General features: G+C 40.3%; 1 protein-coding gene across 2 annotated transcripts in view; it reads right to left on the reverse strand.

The window, feature by feature from the left end:
• PDE4B (phosphodiesterase 4B) overlaps positions 1-18299 on the reverse strand; it is a 422721-nt gene that overhangs the window by 115850 nt on the left and 288572 nt on the right. For both annotated transcript variants that reach the window (XM_045835392.1, XM_045835393.1), the window contains one exon: positions 6823-7017. In XM_045835392.1, the coding sequence (XP_045691348.1) occupies positions 6823-7017 (195 nt within the window). The remainder of the gene's footprint in view (positions 1-6822; positions 7018-18299) is intronic.

Raw genomic sequence — 18299 nt, forward strand, 5'->3', positions numbered from 1 at the left:
GTCCCCCGTGCCCATATTACAGGCAGTATCGACAATGGTTGTGGAGTTGGTGCATGATTCAGTAGCAACAGATGAACCAGTAATGGGTTTTAGTGAGATAGGCAAACAGAACATTGTTTTAGAAAGTAAAGTGCTATGGAAGCCAAGGGATACATTGAAGAGAAGACAGAGACAGCAAAATAGTTAGGAGGATATTGCAGTTATTCAGATGAGAAGAAACAGGTGAGGCAGAGGAAGAAAGAGGAAAAGACAACCTGAAGAGACCCTTAAACATCTTGCGAAGGACTGGCCATTTAATTGGATAAGGGTTCATAAAGAAATACTATTTGCAGTTTTAAAAATGGATATCTGGGAAAATAGTGAAGTTGTGAGTAGAAATAAGAAAGTGAGGAGTTGGTGGAGGAGATGTGTCACTTTCTCACATGCTGAGTTTTAAGAAATTTGCAGGAAGACTGAAGTATGGGAATTAGAGCTATAGATGTAGGAGTGACCTACAACAATGGGGATTATTAAAGCAATGGCAGGAGGTGTCTTCTTTGGGTGGAGGCATACATAGAGAGGGCCAAAGAAAGAACTTCAGGGTCCTTAGAGAGGAGCCAAGAAGAGAGACTGACTAAAGTTAACAGACAAGCACTTGTGATAAATGCAAGGTGCTGGGCTGTATCTAGAACTGCCCCTTCCCAAGCTATTTTCTTGAGATGAACTTGGTAGATGGGTGAAATATCTTGCTACTCAGACTTCTGCTATGAAGCTCACATTGTTCTTAGGCATCAGGGTGAGTTGGGGATAAGGTAACCAGGTTAGTGTTAAGTAGATCACCTGCATTTCTGGAGTTTATACACTCAACGAAAGCTAAATAATATAAGCAAATCTCATACTTCTGTAGTGCCTATAGATGATGTATTGTTGCATAATGGGGAGTTACTAAAACTGTATAAACTAAGGATTAAAAGGAGGTAAACGAATTTAAGACAGCACCATATCAACATGACTATCGTCACAGAACTTTTGAAATTCAGAGAGCAGAACATTTAGAAGCTGGAGATGAACTTGCAGACCTCCAGCACTGACTCCCTTAAAGGGATATGAGCTGCAAAAGCTAATGTTGCATGTCAACAGTCCCTAGAGAAACAAACAGACAATTCATAGGTAATTTATAGCAAGTATAGGAAAAAACAAACCAAAACAAAAAACTTATATTTGAATACAGATAGATAACTTATGAAACTACTCCAAACTTTTAAATCATAATATGTTAAATCATCATATATTATTTTATATGTTAATCAGTAAGAATAAAATGTCATGGAAATAACAAACCACTTAATTGGTTATGAAAAGCAATGTACTTAATTTCCCAAACCACTAGAGAGGGCAGTGACTCTCAGGAAGGAGGTCTGATACTCAGAACCACAGCACGAGCATCATCTAGTGACAAAACCAGCACATTACAGTTTGATAGACTAATTGGAGATGAGAACCCTGGATCTCAGAATTGAGTGTAAGTCTACTTTAAACAATAAAATGGTTCTCTAGAAAGCAAAAATGCTACTTCCTACTGTTATATTCTAGGTTTTATTATTTCACCTTTCTCTGTTTCATACCTACACATATAATTTTACCTGTATTTTTCTTGTGCCACTGACTTTAGTCTGTCTTTTAGGGAGATATACACTGTTATAGTTAAGAGCACAGATTTTTGGACCTGATGGCATTGCTTTGTTTCTCAGTGGCACTATTGCTAGTTAGGGAACCTCAGGAAATCTCTCTATGCCTTAATTTCTTCACTTGTAAAGTGAGGTATAACTCTTACAATAGTACTTGGCACATAAAAGCTTTTTAGTTATTTAGCGATAGTTATTCTCATTAGTAGTAGGTATCATTCCTATTAATATTAAACAATTGCAGGTCTATCTTCTCAGCTGGTGAGAACTTCTTTAGGATAGTCATGTCTGCCCCCATAACAATTAAGAGAACTACTGATTCATATTGTACTTTACAGTTTACAAAACATTTTCATATACATTATTTCATGTGTTAAGAGCATGCTCTTGACCCTAGGGAACAGTGTGGCCACCCATCTTGTTAGTCAAGACTGAAACCTCATAGTCCACCACCAACCCCTGCTCAGCTTAATTTGCAAATATTTATTAACCTCCAACTGGATCTGCTCTAAGCTAGATCCCTATCCTCTATTTTGTGGGTTACCAAAGCAGCCTCCCATCTGGCTCTTGGACACTAGTCTTTAGGCTTGTCTACCCTCCAAACCAGCCTTCATACTGTAATCAGAGCTACTTTTCAAAAGCATTCCTCTGATTATGTATTTTCCTGCTTCAGAGCTTCCAGCAGGTCTCCAAGTGTGCTTGTAGCAAGTATGTTTGCCTGTAGCATAAAGGCCGACTCCTTAGCTGCGGCCCTTCATGATGAAGTTCCTGACTAACTTCTCTAGCCTCATCTTTCACCACTTCCTTATCCCCACACATTCTCAGCCTCAGCCACACTGAGCTGTGGTTTTTCACAACACTTCTGACAACTAGAGCTAGTTAACACACAGCCCTTCCTCCAGCACCCCCCTTCTGCTTTGCTAACTCCTCTAGCTTAGCTCTAACTCTTCAAAGTAGGTAGGCTACTTGACCTGCCTGGCCAGGCCTCTCAAAGTCCTCTGTATACCTTTCTATATTTGCCCTTACCTGAAAGCATTAAAACTGACTATTGACTCATTCACTTTTAGCCCCCTTGAAGACACAGAAGATGTTCAATTTGTTAGCAGAATACCTAAATTTAAGTTAGTTTTTTTTTAAGAAACAATGAATATGACCTTCATAATATCCAGAAAAGTAGTGAGAGGTTAATATCATTAATTTTATTTTTCATTATCATTTAGTAGCTGTTTACTTTCTGGATAGCCTATGGTTTAATTACCTAGACTTCTGGAATTTAAACCTTGGTCTCCTAATTATTGGGCAAGTTACTGAATTTTTTTGTGTTCCAATGTCCTCATCTTTAAGACAAGAAAATTATTGCACCAACCACATTGGGGTTATGGGGATTAAATGAGTTAAAATGTATAAAATGCTTTATTCATTACTATTATTATTTCTAAAATTTTTATTTATTTATTTTTAGAGAGAGGGGGAAGGAGAGAGAGAGAGAGAAGAAGAGAACATCGATGTGCAAGAGAAACATCAATCGGCTGCCTCTCACATCTCACAACTGCCCCCAACTGGGGACCTGGCCCACAACCCTGGCATGTGCCCTGTGGGATTTGAACTGGCAACTTTTCTCTTCACAGTGTGATGCCCAACCCAGTGAGCCACACCAGTCAGGGCAATGTATAGAATACTTTAAATAATACATAGCACATAGGACATGCTCAATAAATATGAACTTTTGTTTACAGATAATTCAAACAGCATAAAAAAGCTTTAATATGTTAAAGCTGTGTGTAATAGCAGTAAGTCTAACTCAAGTCTTAGATACCATATTGTACTTTTGTGGTAGTCCATCTACCAACAGATCTTAAATTTTACTGGGCTGTTATTTCTGGTTTTCCTCTTGGTTGGTAAATCTTAGTTCCCTTGACTGCTTGTTCTAGAGACAACTTAGTACTCATATAAACAGTGGCTTTAAAAAGTTCCTTGTCGATATAAGGCTTTGCAAATGGCATGACCAAATGAAAGAATCACAGATCTTTATTCCCTGTGGCTTTGCAGGTGGATAATCAAAACTCAAGTCTGTCTGGGTTGGTTTCCATCACAGTTTTGGGGAATATAACTGGCCTCACTAGTTTCTAGTACTTTCTGTTCCCATTGGGAAATTTGTACCTTGGTCTACAAAGGCATTACGTTAGAGATGACTACAACACAGGAACTGAACAGAAACCAACAGATTATTGCAACATCTAGGACAGCATCTGAAATTCCCTTTTGGGAGCTGATGCTGATCTTGTTTGCTTTACTAGAAAACCTTACTTCGATCTCTCTTTTGTTGTTAAAAGTTAAAGCCACTTTCAATCTTCTATTTACTTTCTTTATTCTTAAAATCTTTTCACTCACTCTCTCCACCTGTATTTCTTCTTACTCTTCTGAAAGAGTTCATCTGAGAAGTTTAAAAAAGCTAGTATTGTCTCTATTATTAGGTTTTAATTCAAAGAATGATGTAAAGTTTTCCATCTTATATGAATTCATGCCTGCTCCGTGCAGGGTGTGAGGGGCCCCTGAGTGGGGAACACACTGCAGCTTGGACACAGTGACCTGCATCATCAAGACTTGGGACCTAGTGTCACCCTACTTTTCCTTGGCTTTATGGGTAGAAGGCAGAGGAAGTAGTGAGAGGTTTGAGGGCTGCTCTTCCTCTATTTCAATTCACCCAAAGAGTAATAATCAGGTGAAATAGCTTCGAGAGAATTTCTTCAGTTTAGCTCAAATTACCAGTGGGATACTTAATTTTCTACCATGGACCCAATAAAGTGAAATACCAGAAGAATTTGGATATTATTCAAGCTCTACTTCTTTTTATGTTGAAAAGTATAAATTCCTAAACTGACAAATATGTAAAAGTTTTATTATAATGTTGAAACATTGGCAAAACCAAATTTTGTGCTATTTTTATTCACCCAAAGATTTTAATGCATTGTTATTAGTATCTTTGATAGGGTGACATTATATTGCCAACTGTTTTTTCTTTTTTTTCTTGAGAGGGACTGTTGTTTATATAAAAAGTGCGCTTTCCTACTTTTTTTGTATTTTAAAGAGTTCATTTTATTAAAAAATTGAGAATGATATTAGATAACATGTACACTCCTTACTTGGTTAAATTTTAGGTTGGCAACTCTCATGTTAGTCCTAAAGTTAGGGGAAAATTTTGGTGGTTGTCAAAATTGAAGAGAGGGTAAACCATTAGTATTAGGGACCCTGAATGTAGAGTCATTCAGAATTAGATTTCTGTTTCTACAGCTACAGACTGAGTTGGACTGTAATCATTAAGGTTTCTTCTAGTTCAAATTTTCTATAACTTTCTGATTCTAAGCAAGGAATCAGCAGAGTTTCATCTGAAATTTGGTCAGAACCTTCTGAGAAGCTTCTGGAATGAACCTGAGACCAATCATGCTATTTGGCCTGAGTTTTGGGAACTGTTAGCTACCTTCCAAAACCAGCCTTTCTTCTGTAAGATGCCACATGGATGAAGCTCTAGTTACTTTCAACTCCCCACATTTCCCAGGTTCTCCCTATGGGAAGTCTAGAAACATGTTTCTCTTCGTGAAAGAGAGAATTCCAGGTATATTCACTGTCAAAGCCGCCGTCTCTTGGTCAGAAACCTCCTAGGTGCTCCATGATCTATAGCAAAGTGGTGACCTCTCCTCTAGTCTCAGGTACCTCAACTGTGCATTCATCTGTTTTCTACCTGGTACTAGAGTCTACCTTGCAGTCTGAGGAACACAGGGAAATAGAGTCCAAAAATTTTGAATTTGGTCAGCATTAGCTACATCATGGGACATAGCATGGGATATGAGTAGGTTTCTCCGTCTCTCAGAGTCTCAGTTTCAATATCTATATGGTGGATATAATAATAGTACCTACCTGGCAGAGTGGTTGTGATGATTAAAAGAGATAATACATGTAAATGTAGCTGCCATCTTGGTAAGCACTCATTAAGTGTTTTATCCCATTAATAGTAGAGTGATGTGGGTGTTCCTCTTATCTTCTTTAATAGTAAAGAAGAGTTTACTATTAAACCGCATGCTCCCTGAGAGCATGCAACCTTTTTGAGAATATGTGTTGTTAACGCATCTGTGACTTTTCCACTGTTTTGTTACTCTTTCATCCCCAGGCCCTGATATACTGCCTGTCACATAGGAGAGATTCAATAAATATCTGCCAAATAAGTGAATTTTGGCTACCCAATTATTATTTTAGGGCATGGGTGCTTCTATTAAAATTGGCTGGCAGAAATGCCCTGGGGAATATTTTTTTACGAGGAGCTTTAAAATGCCCCCCTGCCTCTTTCACAGGAGGGTGACCCTTTTTAGCTTCCTTTCCAACAGCGGAAGAAAGCCCAGTAGAATTTTCCAGGTTGGGGCCTTAAGTGAGCTACAGATATTTTTATAACATATGATGTTAAAAACAATTGTATGTGTGCCCAGAAACCTTTTAAAGCATGCATTTCAGCATCCAATTTTATTTGGTTTCAAAAATTTAATAAACAAGTAACACAACCCTGCCATTGTTCTTTAAATAAAAATTAGAGATCTACAATTAATAGTAGCAAAACAGAAACATTAGCTGTGCTTAATAGGATGGTGGGTGTGTTATGCCTCAACAAGGGGCCAGGCAACAAGTGGGCATTGTGTTGAGGTTCCAGAGAAAGGACACAGACATGTGGCTGCATGACAGACTATTACATGTCACCAAGCAAGGACCACTGTGAGAGGATGCCTGTCACCAACCACCACTTTTGTTCTCTACTGTAGCTTCATGCTATACATTCTGCAGAAAATTTAAGTGTGATTTGCAAAAAGTGTTAAGGTTCTCATTCCATAAACAATTCAGTGGTTCAGGAAATGAAGCTGAATGAAATTTTAAAAACTAAAAATTGTAAGCTGAACACTGTGCCTGAGGTTTGTAATGCCCTTGGAGACCCTAGCTATAGAGCATCAGTGTCCTTAAGATGGTCATCACTGCCACCTCTGCTCTGTTCATTTTTCTCCTTCCTCCTCCCTGTGGACTAAGGGGAGGGGGGCGGGGCGTTGCTGCTGTGACTGCTGGGACAGGGTTAAAGATGAGGTAAGGATGAGACTGGAAGCCAGACGCTGCTGGTACTTACTGCTCGCTTGGAAGTGAAGAGTTTCTCGACATCGCCTTTGGTGACAAGTCATAGTCGCTGTCTGACCTGTAGAGAAAGGACTCTCTGCGCTGACTGTGCCCGGGGAAGGTGGCATGGAGGACCAGCCCCGAGGAAGAGCTGGCCTGGGGGTCCAGTGGGCTACGACCTGGGGAAGGGCCATTTTCCACATCAAAGCTGAAAAAGAAAGCAGAAAACTCCGGTCACGTGAGAAGCATGGAGGAGAGCATCCAACATACATACAATGCAAACCAATGTGTGTGCCAGGCACTTTACAAAGAACTTCACACACTATGGAAAGTTTTAATCTTCCAAACAGCTATGAGTTGCAGTCATTATTATTCTCACTTTATATAAAGGAAACAGTCCCACAAAAAGTCAGTCATTAGCAAAAAAGTAGAGCCAAGATTTGAACCCTGGAGCAAAGCCCCATGCATGAGCAACTTTGACAAATTCAAAATAAAAGCCAACTGTAAAATAACTTGCTGATAATGAGCAACTCCAGAGACAGCACTAACAGCTCTAGATGTCAGACACTGAACTGTCGCTTGATTGAGTTTTTGTAGCTGGGAGACTTCTTCCTGTCATCAGTAAATATCACAGTGTCATTAAAAAGGCAATATGATATTTCTGAATGTCTCAGGGACAAAGTGCTATCTGGAAACTGTCCATTGGCTTATTGAATGGAGGCCTGATCTGAGATTTAGTATTCAAATGCAAGTTTAACTACAGAGAATGACTTAATCTGAGAATGCCAAATTACCCTCTGAAAAAGGATACAGACACTTGTCCCAGCAGAGAGGAGTGCCAATTAGGTTTCTGGTTGGCCTCCCTCCCTCAGGACCTTTAAGTCCAGAACCATTTGAACAAGTTCTGGTCAATAAATGCATGGGAACAGGAGAAATTTTGCCTCTGGTTTCCCCATCCTGGTTTTACCTAGGCGCTGTGTGACCTTCCCATGCTCTCCATCATCCTCTACGCATTTTCCCTGTGCCTACAACCTCCTTTAGCCTCAGAGTGACATGAACCATCTGGCCTAGAATTTCTCTTAGACCACTCACTGCTCCTCAGCTGCAGTTCTGCCAAGACGTGTTGGAGAAAGTATGGGGCTGGGGACGCTCTCTTTGCCAAGTTAGATCACAATGGTGGGCTTCCTTTATACTCATTCAGCTTCCATAATTTATTTCTAGGTGCATGGTTCTTTTCTTTCACTAGTTCATACAACCTGTTCTTTTGGGGTAGATTGTTTATATGCTTTCTGATTGATTATTCATTCCCTCATCACAACCCTATAAAAATAGATTCCACTGTACATTTGAGGAAAGTGAGGCTTAGAGAGACGTCAAATACCTTGCTCAAAGTCACAGGCTAGTCACTTACAGAGTGAGAACTTGGATACCCAAGTTTCTAACTCATTTCTCCACTTTGATCAGAGAGTTCTGGAGGCTCACTGGGTAACAGAGGGCAATTTCCCTTCACTCTCTGGATTCAAACAAAACTTGTGTTTGGTATGTAGAGAGTCTGTCAAGTTATAAGCAACCTTGGCTGATATCTTGAATAAAGACAGGGGAGGTAACAAATTCCCCTGAAGCTGTAGATTTCATTGAAACAAGAAACCTTTTTGTTGAAAGAGACAGGAAGCAGGACTATTATGCTTCCCTGGAGACCATTCTGAGAAGAGGCTTTAGCCAACCCATAAACTCCAGGTGTCTAATGAGAAGCAGTAAGTGAAACTCTGGTTCAAAGGACAAGGAAGAGCCGCAGCAATCCAGTATGTATTTGGACTTTCAAGGCACTGCAGATGGGTTTTTACAGCAGGCTAAAGGGCTGGGATGGGGCTGCCTTTTCCAGACTGCAGGCAAGCAGGCAGGTGGGCAATCGCTCACACATACCAGCCTGTTTGCCAGCCTGCCCCAAGGCAGGACTATGTTGTAAGCCAAGCGAAAATATAATGAAAGCTGACTTGCAAACCTTCCTTGGGTGAGAACTATACTAGTTTTTGAGCAAAATAAAGAGCTCCGTTGTGGATAAAGGCTCCTTTGTGCCACCCAGATCCTGCAGACCAGTAGATCCTAATGCTGGCTCTGAACTCTTCTTGAGGACAAAGAGGGTAGCTTCTTCAAAGGAGAGGATGGGACTGAATAAAGCTTCAGTGAGCATGAGCTTTGAAATATCATATGTACTAATGTTGTTATCCATTTGGTATGTATCTGCACAGCCTTTGTGGATATATATATATCAGAACATACAAAATAGTTTTGTAACAGTTGGCAGCCAGCCACTGTCCCAGGTCCTCCAGAATCTGCTGAATGTCCAGGTGATCAGGTAACTAAAGGGCTGATATCTGGAACAGCTGGGGCCTTTACCTTCATCTCTACCTCTGTCTTCAGGCTTTGCCCATTGTATTGGTCTGTGACCATGAGGTATCAGTCATTAAATATTGTGAATATCACTATTGTGCATATCTGTGCTAAAATCTTATAAGAGGGGCCAAGTGGGTATGCCTACCAAATGCTCAGAACGTTTTCCATTGAGGGTTTCCACCAGGGCTCACTCTGCTCTTTTTTCTGCCAGAGGCATTTCTAGTGGGCAGGAAAAAAAAGTCCACAAGGCATCCTGTCCCCAGGGTTAGTATCAGGAAAGTTTGGTCCTGCCAGGTAAGCAAGGACTAAATCCAGATACCAAAACTCTCTCCGTGCTGCTTTCCCTTTTATTTATTTTTCTTTCTTTCTTCTTTACCCTGCCTAAACTCAGAAAGAAGCTTGCTGGAATTCAGAGGAAGCCAGGGAAGAATTCTCTGGTCCGAAGAAGCAGTCTCAGTGAGACAAATAGCCTTTTATATTCCCTGGGGCACTGTTTCAAAGCAACCAACACAGATGTGCAACTTAGGAACAAACATGAATCACCAACCAGACACCAGCCCCAGTCACAGCAAAATTAGTGAGCAGACATCACAATACATCCCACAGATCCAGGGCGGGAGGAGGGGTGTGGGTAAGGGAAAGGCTGAGGACAGATTTAAGCAAAATGAATACGCCACACAAACCAAAATGCAATTAAAGACAAAATGGAGTCTGAAATATCAGAAACAAGCACATACATGGGGTTATTACTTATTTAGGGTAATTTTTGCCTCTGCCTTAGTCAGGACACTCATTTAACCTTGATGCTTCTTTATATTAAAAAATATTATAACAGCAATGTTAGGGTGTTCTATAAAACATAGACAGTAGAGACAAAACATCACCTTTATTAGCAGTTTAGTATTTTTCCTTCTGAATATTTTCCTGCCAGGTTTGGATCTTGCTTCCCTCCCCCACCCCCACAAGAATTTTGCATTGTAGTGCAGTTTCCAGACTTGCCATTTGCCATGGGCTACTTACTGGTTCATACAGAAGCTGTACCATAATTTCTAGAGCACTTTTCCTACTGTTGCCCATCATATTTATGATTTTAAATAACATCACAGTTGATATCCTTGAGTTTCTAGCTATTTCAATATTTAGATCTTTAAAAGAGGTCACTCAGACAGCTGAAGAAAGGATGTCATTCATGAGTTTCTGAATATTTGACTGTACCTGCCAGGAAGGGGTTGTCCATATCCAGCATATGGACTGAAATAGTATTGAAAGTGGCCTTTTTTCTATGGCCGCAGACAACCCCCATCCCACCCCCCACCCCTGTTCCAGTCCTGCTCTCTGACGTCCAGGACCCTGTAGCTGCCCTTGCACACGGTTCTGCCTGCTTCTCCCTGCTTCAGCTAATTGCCCTGGACGGACCAGTTGCTTACTGTCTAAGACTTACTATTTTAACAACTTTCTCCTACTTTGTACATAGAGTTTGCAGCTCCTTGGAGGCAGTGGTGGTAGTGGGTGATGCTGTGTATGAGAGGTGGTTGTCCCCGTAACTGCAATGTCCTTCTCAACATGTCTCCCATATGTCACTGTCTTAAAAATTTTGGCTCACATCACTGTCTCTAGTTGGTTTTCTCTGATAGCGCAGCCGGTTCTATTTAGGTACATGCTCCTCCTCTGTGCTCGCCCACACTCCTTTCCTACTGTACTTGCTCCTGTATACTTCATTCTCCAGTTATTTAGCTGCTGCTCAGTAGATTCCTATCTCTGAGGGAGAAGGGGCCCAGTATTACTCACTTTTGTATCCCAAGCATCTGGATCAGAGCCTTGTAAATAGTCGGTCTTCAAAAAATGTGTTGAACCAATTAAAGAATACTACAATTTACCCTGAAATGTTTTCCCTATCTCTTCTCTCTTCCTGTCTCCTTTACCATTATCTCAATTCCCACTGGCATGAGTTTCTGCTCTTTCCTTCAAAGAGTCTATAGAGACGTGGCATTAACTTATTAGATAAGCCTTGTTAGGCGGTCATCTAAAAATAAAGTAAAATAAAATAAAACAATAGAATAGAATACAATAGAATAGAATACAATAGAATAGAATACAATAGAATAGAATAGGCTACTGTGTTCTTCCCAAACTCACATAGAAAAGCACTGGCTTTACTATTTGAGACAATGACATCTTTACACAAGCCCCCATGATGGGTGGGAAAAGCCCTCCTACATCAACTTCTTTGCTACCTTCTCACCTCTTTCTTTTTACTAAAAGTAGAAATACTCTCTGTCCCACACTTTTTCCCCTGGTATCCATTCCCAGGAAGCCATGCAAAGCCAGCCCTGAGTTGGTGCAGGGAGAGAGCCAGCAGGTGGCAGAAGACAGCCACAGCTTCCTCAGGCTGCACCTCTAACCTCCAATCAGAGCAGGTGGGGCTGCCTGCCAGTCTTGGAGGGAGAAATATGACTGAAGCCTTATTCATAAGCCTGGGAGGAAAAACCAGGGATAAAGAACAGAACCACAAGGTGTACGTGAAACCTTTTATTAAACTAAGGAAGTTCTACTTCCAAGTATTCAGGCTAAGCCAGGTGGTTGCAGAACTGCCTGCAGTTGTCCCCAGGGTGGTAATTTTCTGATCCCCAATTACCTGTGCACACCCCAATTTCTGTAACAAACACTCATAAAGCAACATCCAAGGAATAATTCACTTCCGAATCAGAGGAGGTTCTCTTTCAACTCAGTTTTTCTCTTGCTGAGTCTCTTTGGCATATTCTAACAAATGGCCCCACTGAAAACACTGCTGCTCTACAGAAGTGTAAGCTCACAGGTCAGCAGAGAGGTTCACCATTTTGGAAAGTGCTCTGCCATCTCAATTTTGCTTTTCATTCTTAAATATTACTCATTGATTATCTTGTACGTACTTGCGTTCTCACAACTCTGGCAGGCTAATTCTCTTTGTTCCATTTCAAAGACAAGAAACCAAAAGTTCCAAACTGTGAAACTTTTTTTTGAACAACATCTGAAGTGTAATCTCTCCTCCATGTCCCCACAGACCTCCTTCCCATCTGTCCCAGGACCACCAGGCTGGGCTGTATCCCTCTGTTTGAGTGTCTCTTTCACTGCACTTGGCTATAACCTTGAAGCAGACACTAAGCCTTATTCTAGTTGGTATTTTCAGGGCCTCGAACCAAGCCTTTTGCCAGAAGGCACAGAACAAACATTTGTTGAATGGACACAAGGATCTCACAGTTTTATCTGTCATCTGACAAAAAGTCTTTTTGGTCTGGATTCAAACCTCTGGCAGGTGACAACTTCAGAGGAGTTCCTAAACTGAGGCAGTAGTTTCCTTTCTTCATCCTTACCCACCTTTCTACAACATCCAAGGAACACAATCCCAATAATTTTGGCTTTGGAAAACTTTTGTGTGTATAAAAGGTATATGTTTGTGTATAGTGTGTGTGTGTGTGTGTGTGTGTGTGTGTGTGTGTGTGTGTTGGGTATATTCATGAGGGAAATGCTGTTTCTTTGAAGTTCTCTTGTTACAGGGTGCAGCCAAGAGGGGGGACCCCAAATGGGCATTTGAAATGGGGTCCAGAACTCAAGGTGTCCAGGAGATTTTAAGATGTCTCCACCCCTTCCCTCACAGGTGTGAGTTGGGGGAAGGGGCACACAGATCAAGAACATGCAGGGCAGCTTTGCAGCTAATCCATGGCATAGTCATTTAACATACCTTTGGCTGGTCACTTCAATATGCTAAATAGCTTTGGCCATGCTCTGGGCCAGGGGGATAGAAACAGACCCCCCCCGGCCCCTGCCCAAGATGTGACTGGGAGACAGGTCCCCTGAGTTACAGTGCCTGCATGGGAGCTCAGAGATTGGCTCCATGACATGGGGCCGCACCTGCCCAGACCCACAGTGGCAGCTTAGTAAAGCTGGAAAGGACAACAGATTGAGGGCAAGTGTGGCCAAGTATGGGAGGAGTCGGAATGGGGCTGCAGAGGAAGATTGGCGTGGGGATTTAAACCCAGACATGGCAGCCATTGAGTAGCAAAGCACGCAGTTTTGGCTGAGTGGGGACTCCCGTGGACCTGGGAGAGAGGACCATGCAGCTGGAGTAGTGGAGAGAGGACCACGTGCCTTTGCCAGAGTGGGGACCCCCGCAGCTTTAGAAGGGGGAACCACTACCCAGCTTTAGCAGAGATCCCGGCAACACAGCTGAGCAGGCTGGGAACTGAGGGAGGCCTACCAGCCTAGCACGGAGTACTGGGGATAACCAGGGACTGTCTGAGCCATAAACTTCTATTTCCTTTCCTGAGATACGGTACTCTGGACTGGGCAAAGGGGGAAGGAAGGACTGTGTCTGTTTGTGGGTGTTTTAAGGGACTTTAGGATTTTTTGATGAAGACATTAGGTCACTATGTTAACTTTGTACAGCATTAAATAAACATTTCCTTTCCTTTTCACAAATCTCTGGCATTGAGAGACATCATTCCTATAGACGGAGGATATAATGGACCTGGGGATTTCTTTCAGTAATAATATATCATCCCAGGCCCCCCTTGTTTGTTCTGTAACACTCTTAGAAAAGAGTTCCTTCAATTGCACTCAGAAACTAACATCTTCAAATATTTGCTTATCCTTTTGATAAAAATAAATAAACATTTACTTATATACTGATAGTGACCATCGTCCCAATGTGCTGTCCGGTCTCTGCAGATGGCAAAGTGTCAGAGGAGCATGCATTTTTACCCACTTGACGGTGACTCACCTTTATAAAAAAATAGGCTTACAGTTGTGAGTACATGAAATATAGAGCTTATTTTTGTATTACTATTTATTTATTAATTATTGTTATTAACCCACTTTTGCCCATTGCTGTAAAATTAATGGCTGCAGGTTGAAACCAGTCTTGATTTCTAGTGAAAGACTTAACTATGTGAAATCACAGCCAGTGTGATGGAGAGCCCATGTCCTAGCTGAAGGCAGGCTGACCTCCTCTGGCTACAACTACAGCAGAATATCATGGTCCTGCCCTAAGCATCCAGTTCCAAAGTCTATGACTTCCCTCCCATAGAGGAGGAAGAACTGTGATGATGTTCAGAACATTTCAATCCTAGAAGCAGCTTCCCACTGTCTTCCTTTTCTCCAGGGGCTTTGAAATTTATATTCATGATGATAATCCAAAACTGCTCACCCCACAAAGGGTTGAACCAGAGGTAACAGAGTAATGCTGCAAATCTCTGGGATTCTGGAGATGTGGCTTCCAGTTCCCATGAGGAAACAGCTAAAATGAAACAGGGGCTCTCTGTATCCTGCCCTCTATCCCTTAGTCTTTCCCCACTGAAATGAATGAAAAAAATGAATGAGTAGAAGATCTCTGAAGTGCCTCTGAGATTAGATATTTAGCAGAGATTTTGGAGATGGGAAAAGATTACTTCTCAAGTGTGGTTTAACACAGTCTTATATGGTTAAAGACAATTCACTCACTCACTCACTCAACAAATATGTAGTAAGAAACCATTACAAAACAAGGCACTGTTCTGGGCCTGAGAAGACAGCAATATGTAAGACAGATACTCTCAAATTTTCATCCACCAAAACTGCCTAAGGGATATAACAACTCTTAAAAGTAAAGATAACTTTCTATAGGACAGTGTAAGGACAGGTAGGGGTCCCCAGATGAGAATAATTTTGTGTAGGAATGTGTATTGTATGTGGACTTTATAAAGTTGGGGTGGAGAGAACCAAGACTGAGAATGTACTACCCCATGTGGCTGCTTCCTTAGTTGTACTCGGAGTATACAAATAATCCTACTAGCTTAATAGTTTTCAGCTTACATTCTCTACATTTCCTAAAAGATTACCATAAAAGATAATCAAATTCTTTATTAACAAGACATAAACATTCCCACTTCTAAGTTTGGTAGCCCTGTCAGTAAGAAAATCTATTAATCTATTAATCAAATAAAATATTTATTAATAAATATGTTTAATAATCTTACAGTAGCTCAACCATAATTGAAATTCCCTTCAAACAAAATGAGATTGATCTGGGAAAACCAATTCTTATTCAACCAGCAATGGCTTCCATAAATTGTTGCCTAAAAAAAAAGTTCTCACATATCATCTGGAAATCAGCTCTAGAATTCTGCTTGAAATCTACAGCTAAAATATTGTAGATAAATGGTCACTTAGCTTGTTTTCATGCTCTAGTGATGGGAGACATGTTAATCTTATGAGATATAAATTTTGCTTTTGGGTTAATATAATTGTAAGACTTACACCAGAAAACTTGTATTTATTTTCACCTTTAGCACAGACCTCCCCAGCACCCACCTCCACCCCCACCCACTTACACAGCCTGTCTTCCTCACTGTTGTAAACAGAACTACCATCCACTCAGTCATACAGACCAGAATCATCCATGATTTCCCTCCTTCCTCCACCCCCATTTCGTTTTTCCGTTGCCAACCAATCTTGTCCATTCTATACCAAAAGCATACACTTTATCTCTGCTGCCATCACTGTTTCAGTGCATTAAAATCTCACTTGAACTGAAATAGCCACCCTATGACTCTCCCTGCTTCTACATTCTCATCATCCTCTAAACCCTTCTCCACATTAACAGCAAAAGCAATCTTTTAGCACAAAGATCAAATCATGCCATTGTACTTAGAATCAAACTCTACCATAAATTAAAAGTCTCTTCATAATCTAGCTCCTGCCACCCCTCCAACCTCATCTCATACCACACCTTCCTCAGCTCAGTATGAATCAGCCTTAGGGGCCTCAGAAATCTGCCAAACCCTTTCCCACCTCAGCAGTTTTGCACATGTGTGTTTTGTTCACTGGTGTATTTTCTTTGCTTCGAACAGTTCCTGGCTCGGAGAAAGTGCTGAATAAATATTTGTTGAATGGATAAATAAAAGCTGGTCTCTGCTTGTTCTCTCTTCTACTTTTTGTACAGCTGCCTTCTTATTCTTTAAGACTTAGATTAAGTCACCTACTAACAAATACCTTCCCCAACTCATTATTTAAGTAGCTTCCCTTGTATTCACAATACCTATTGGAACTTATTACTGTATATATTTGTATGCTTATTATTTTTGAACTTGTCTTTTCTCTCATAAAACTCTAAGCTCCATCTGTTATATTTATCAATGTATTAACTAGTGCCTGGCACTGTGCTTGGGACATACTCCTAGTTCTGAGTGATGTCTGTTCAATGGGTTAATGAATAAATAAATGAGTGAATATATTAAACATAAATGATTCTCTCAGTGATTCATAGTAGACCTATATTTTTGCTATTTAAAAAACAATTCTTCATTAGGAGAATGGCTCTTTTATTGACTTCCTGTCATTGGGATAGCTCCCACACTAAGCCTGAGGTAGCTCAGTTGATGTAACAGGTTTGAAGCATTTTTTGTGATTATTACACTAGCCTTCTTACAGAAAATGAGACCAGTTTTCAGATCAAACTTCTTAAGTCATTGACCTTTCAGAGAGAACTTCAAGTGGGTGTTGAGGTCTTCACTGAAGATACATTCCCTGTCTCAGTTTAGTGAAAAGTCGTTACTTAATATTTCAAGAACTTTGTATTTTAAAACTATAATCTCTTGAGAATGAATACACTCTCCTTTCAAAGTATATCTCCTTTCTTGGTAGAGGTAGCAGGGTGGAAGGAGTGGCAATGTGGTTTGCTATAAACTCAAATAATAATCCTAAAATTGGAAATCATTGCCTCAGCCTCCGGTCTACAGAACACTTAATAGTGTTTATGTCAGTTAACATCTGGCCTCCAAATGTTATCAGCCTTGAACAGTGCATCTGCAGACGGCTTGGCATTTGAGTTTGGAAATGTTCTTTCAGAAAGAAAGGAGGGATGAGAGAAGGAGGATATGAGAAAGTAAAGGTAGAAAAATGAGGTCTCAGAAACTTTTCTTCATGACTTAAACATTTAAGAGGCACATTTTCTTTTTCCCCTCACAGGTCCTGAACACTTAACAATGTGCCAGGCCACGTGTTAACTGTTTAGCATGAATTAACTTATTTCATTGCTGTATTCACTCTGGGGATGGTGTTAACTTTATCTTATGGATTTGAAACTGAAGTTCAAGTGTTTAAATAATTTGTTGAAGACTATTCAGCTATTGAATGGTGGAGCTTGGATTTAAACCTGGTTTGATTGGATCTATTAACAAAGCAATCAACTTACACCAGTAGACACCTGCTTAGTCTTTTGTCTTGTTACCATATAAATATTTATGATTGCATTTGTAGCCAAGCCTTCTGTTCTGAACCCTGTCCTTTCTCTCCTACTCATATACTATACTGCTACAGTAATTTTACTCTTTCCTGCATCATCATTTTCCACTTTGCATATCAGCAAACAATCTAACTGAAAGATTTGTATCTAAAACAAACCAAACAAAAATAACAACCAAAAAGACTTCTTACCAGACATATGAAAGTTGAAGGGATTCATCACCCAACTTTAAGCACAAGAAATGGTAAAGAAAATCCTTCTGGCAGAAGGAAATGACACCAGATGGAAATCTGGATCTACACAAAGGAATAAAGATTTGTTTCTTCTATTAAAACCTCTTCAAAATGTAACTGACTGAAAACAAAAAAGAATCATGTATTGCAAGGTCCATAACACATGTAGAAGTAAATCACACACAACAAGAGCACAAAGGCAAAAAAAATAGGAAGAAGAGAGAAATGGAAATATATTGTGAAAGGTTTTTATGCTATATGTGAAGTGGTATAATATGGCTTGAAGGCCAACTATAATAAACTAAAGTTTACACTTGAATCCCTACAGTAACTATTAAAGTATAAAAATAAAGAGTTGGCACCAGATATCTGTATGAGTCTTGTCTTCCTATCTATTAGCCACCCCACGTTTTTGATTGCAGCATAGAATCCATTTACATATAAAGTGATTAGTGACAAGTATGTAGTTATTGCCATTTTATTATTTATATTTTGGATATTTTTTTCTTCTTCTTCAAGAAGTCCCTTTAACATTTCTTATAATACTGGTTTGGTTGTGATGAACACCTTTAGCTTTTTCTTGTTTGGGAAGCTCTTTAGAAGATC

The sequence above is a fragment of the Phyllostomus hastatus genome, unplaced genomic scaffold (genome assembly GCF_019186645.2).
Source record: "Phyllostomus hastatus isolate PE091 unplaced genomic scaffold, TTU_PhHast_1.1 phas_contig_209, whole genome shotgun sequence".
Lineage (NCBI taxonomy): Eukaryota > Metazoa > Chordata > Mammalia > Chiroptera > Phyllostomidae > Phyllostomus > Phyllostomus hastatus.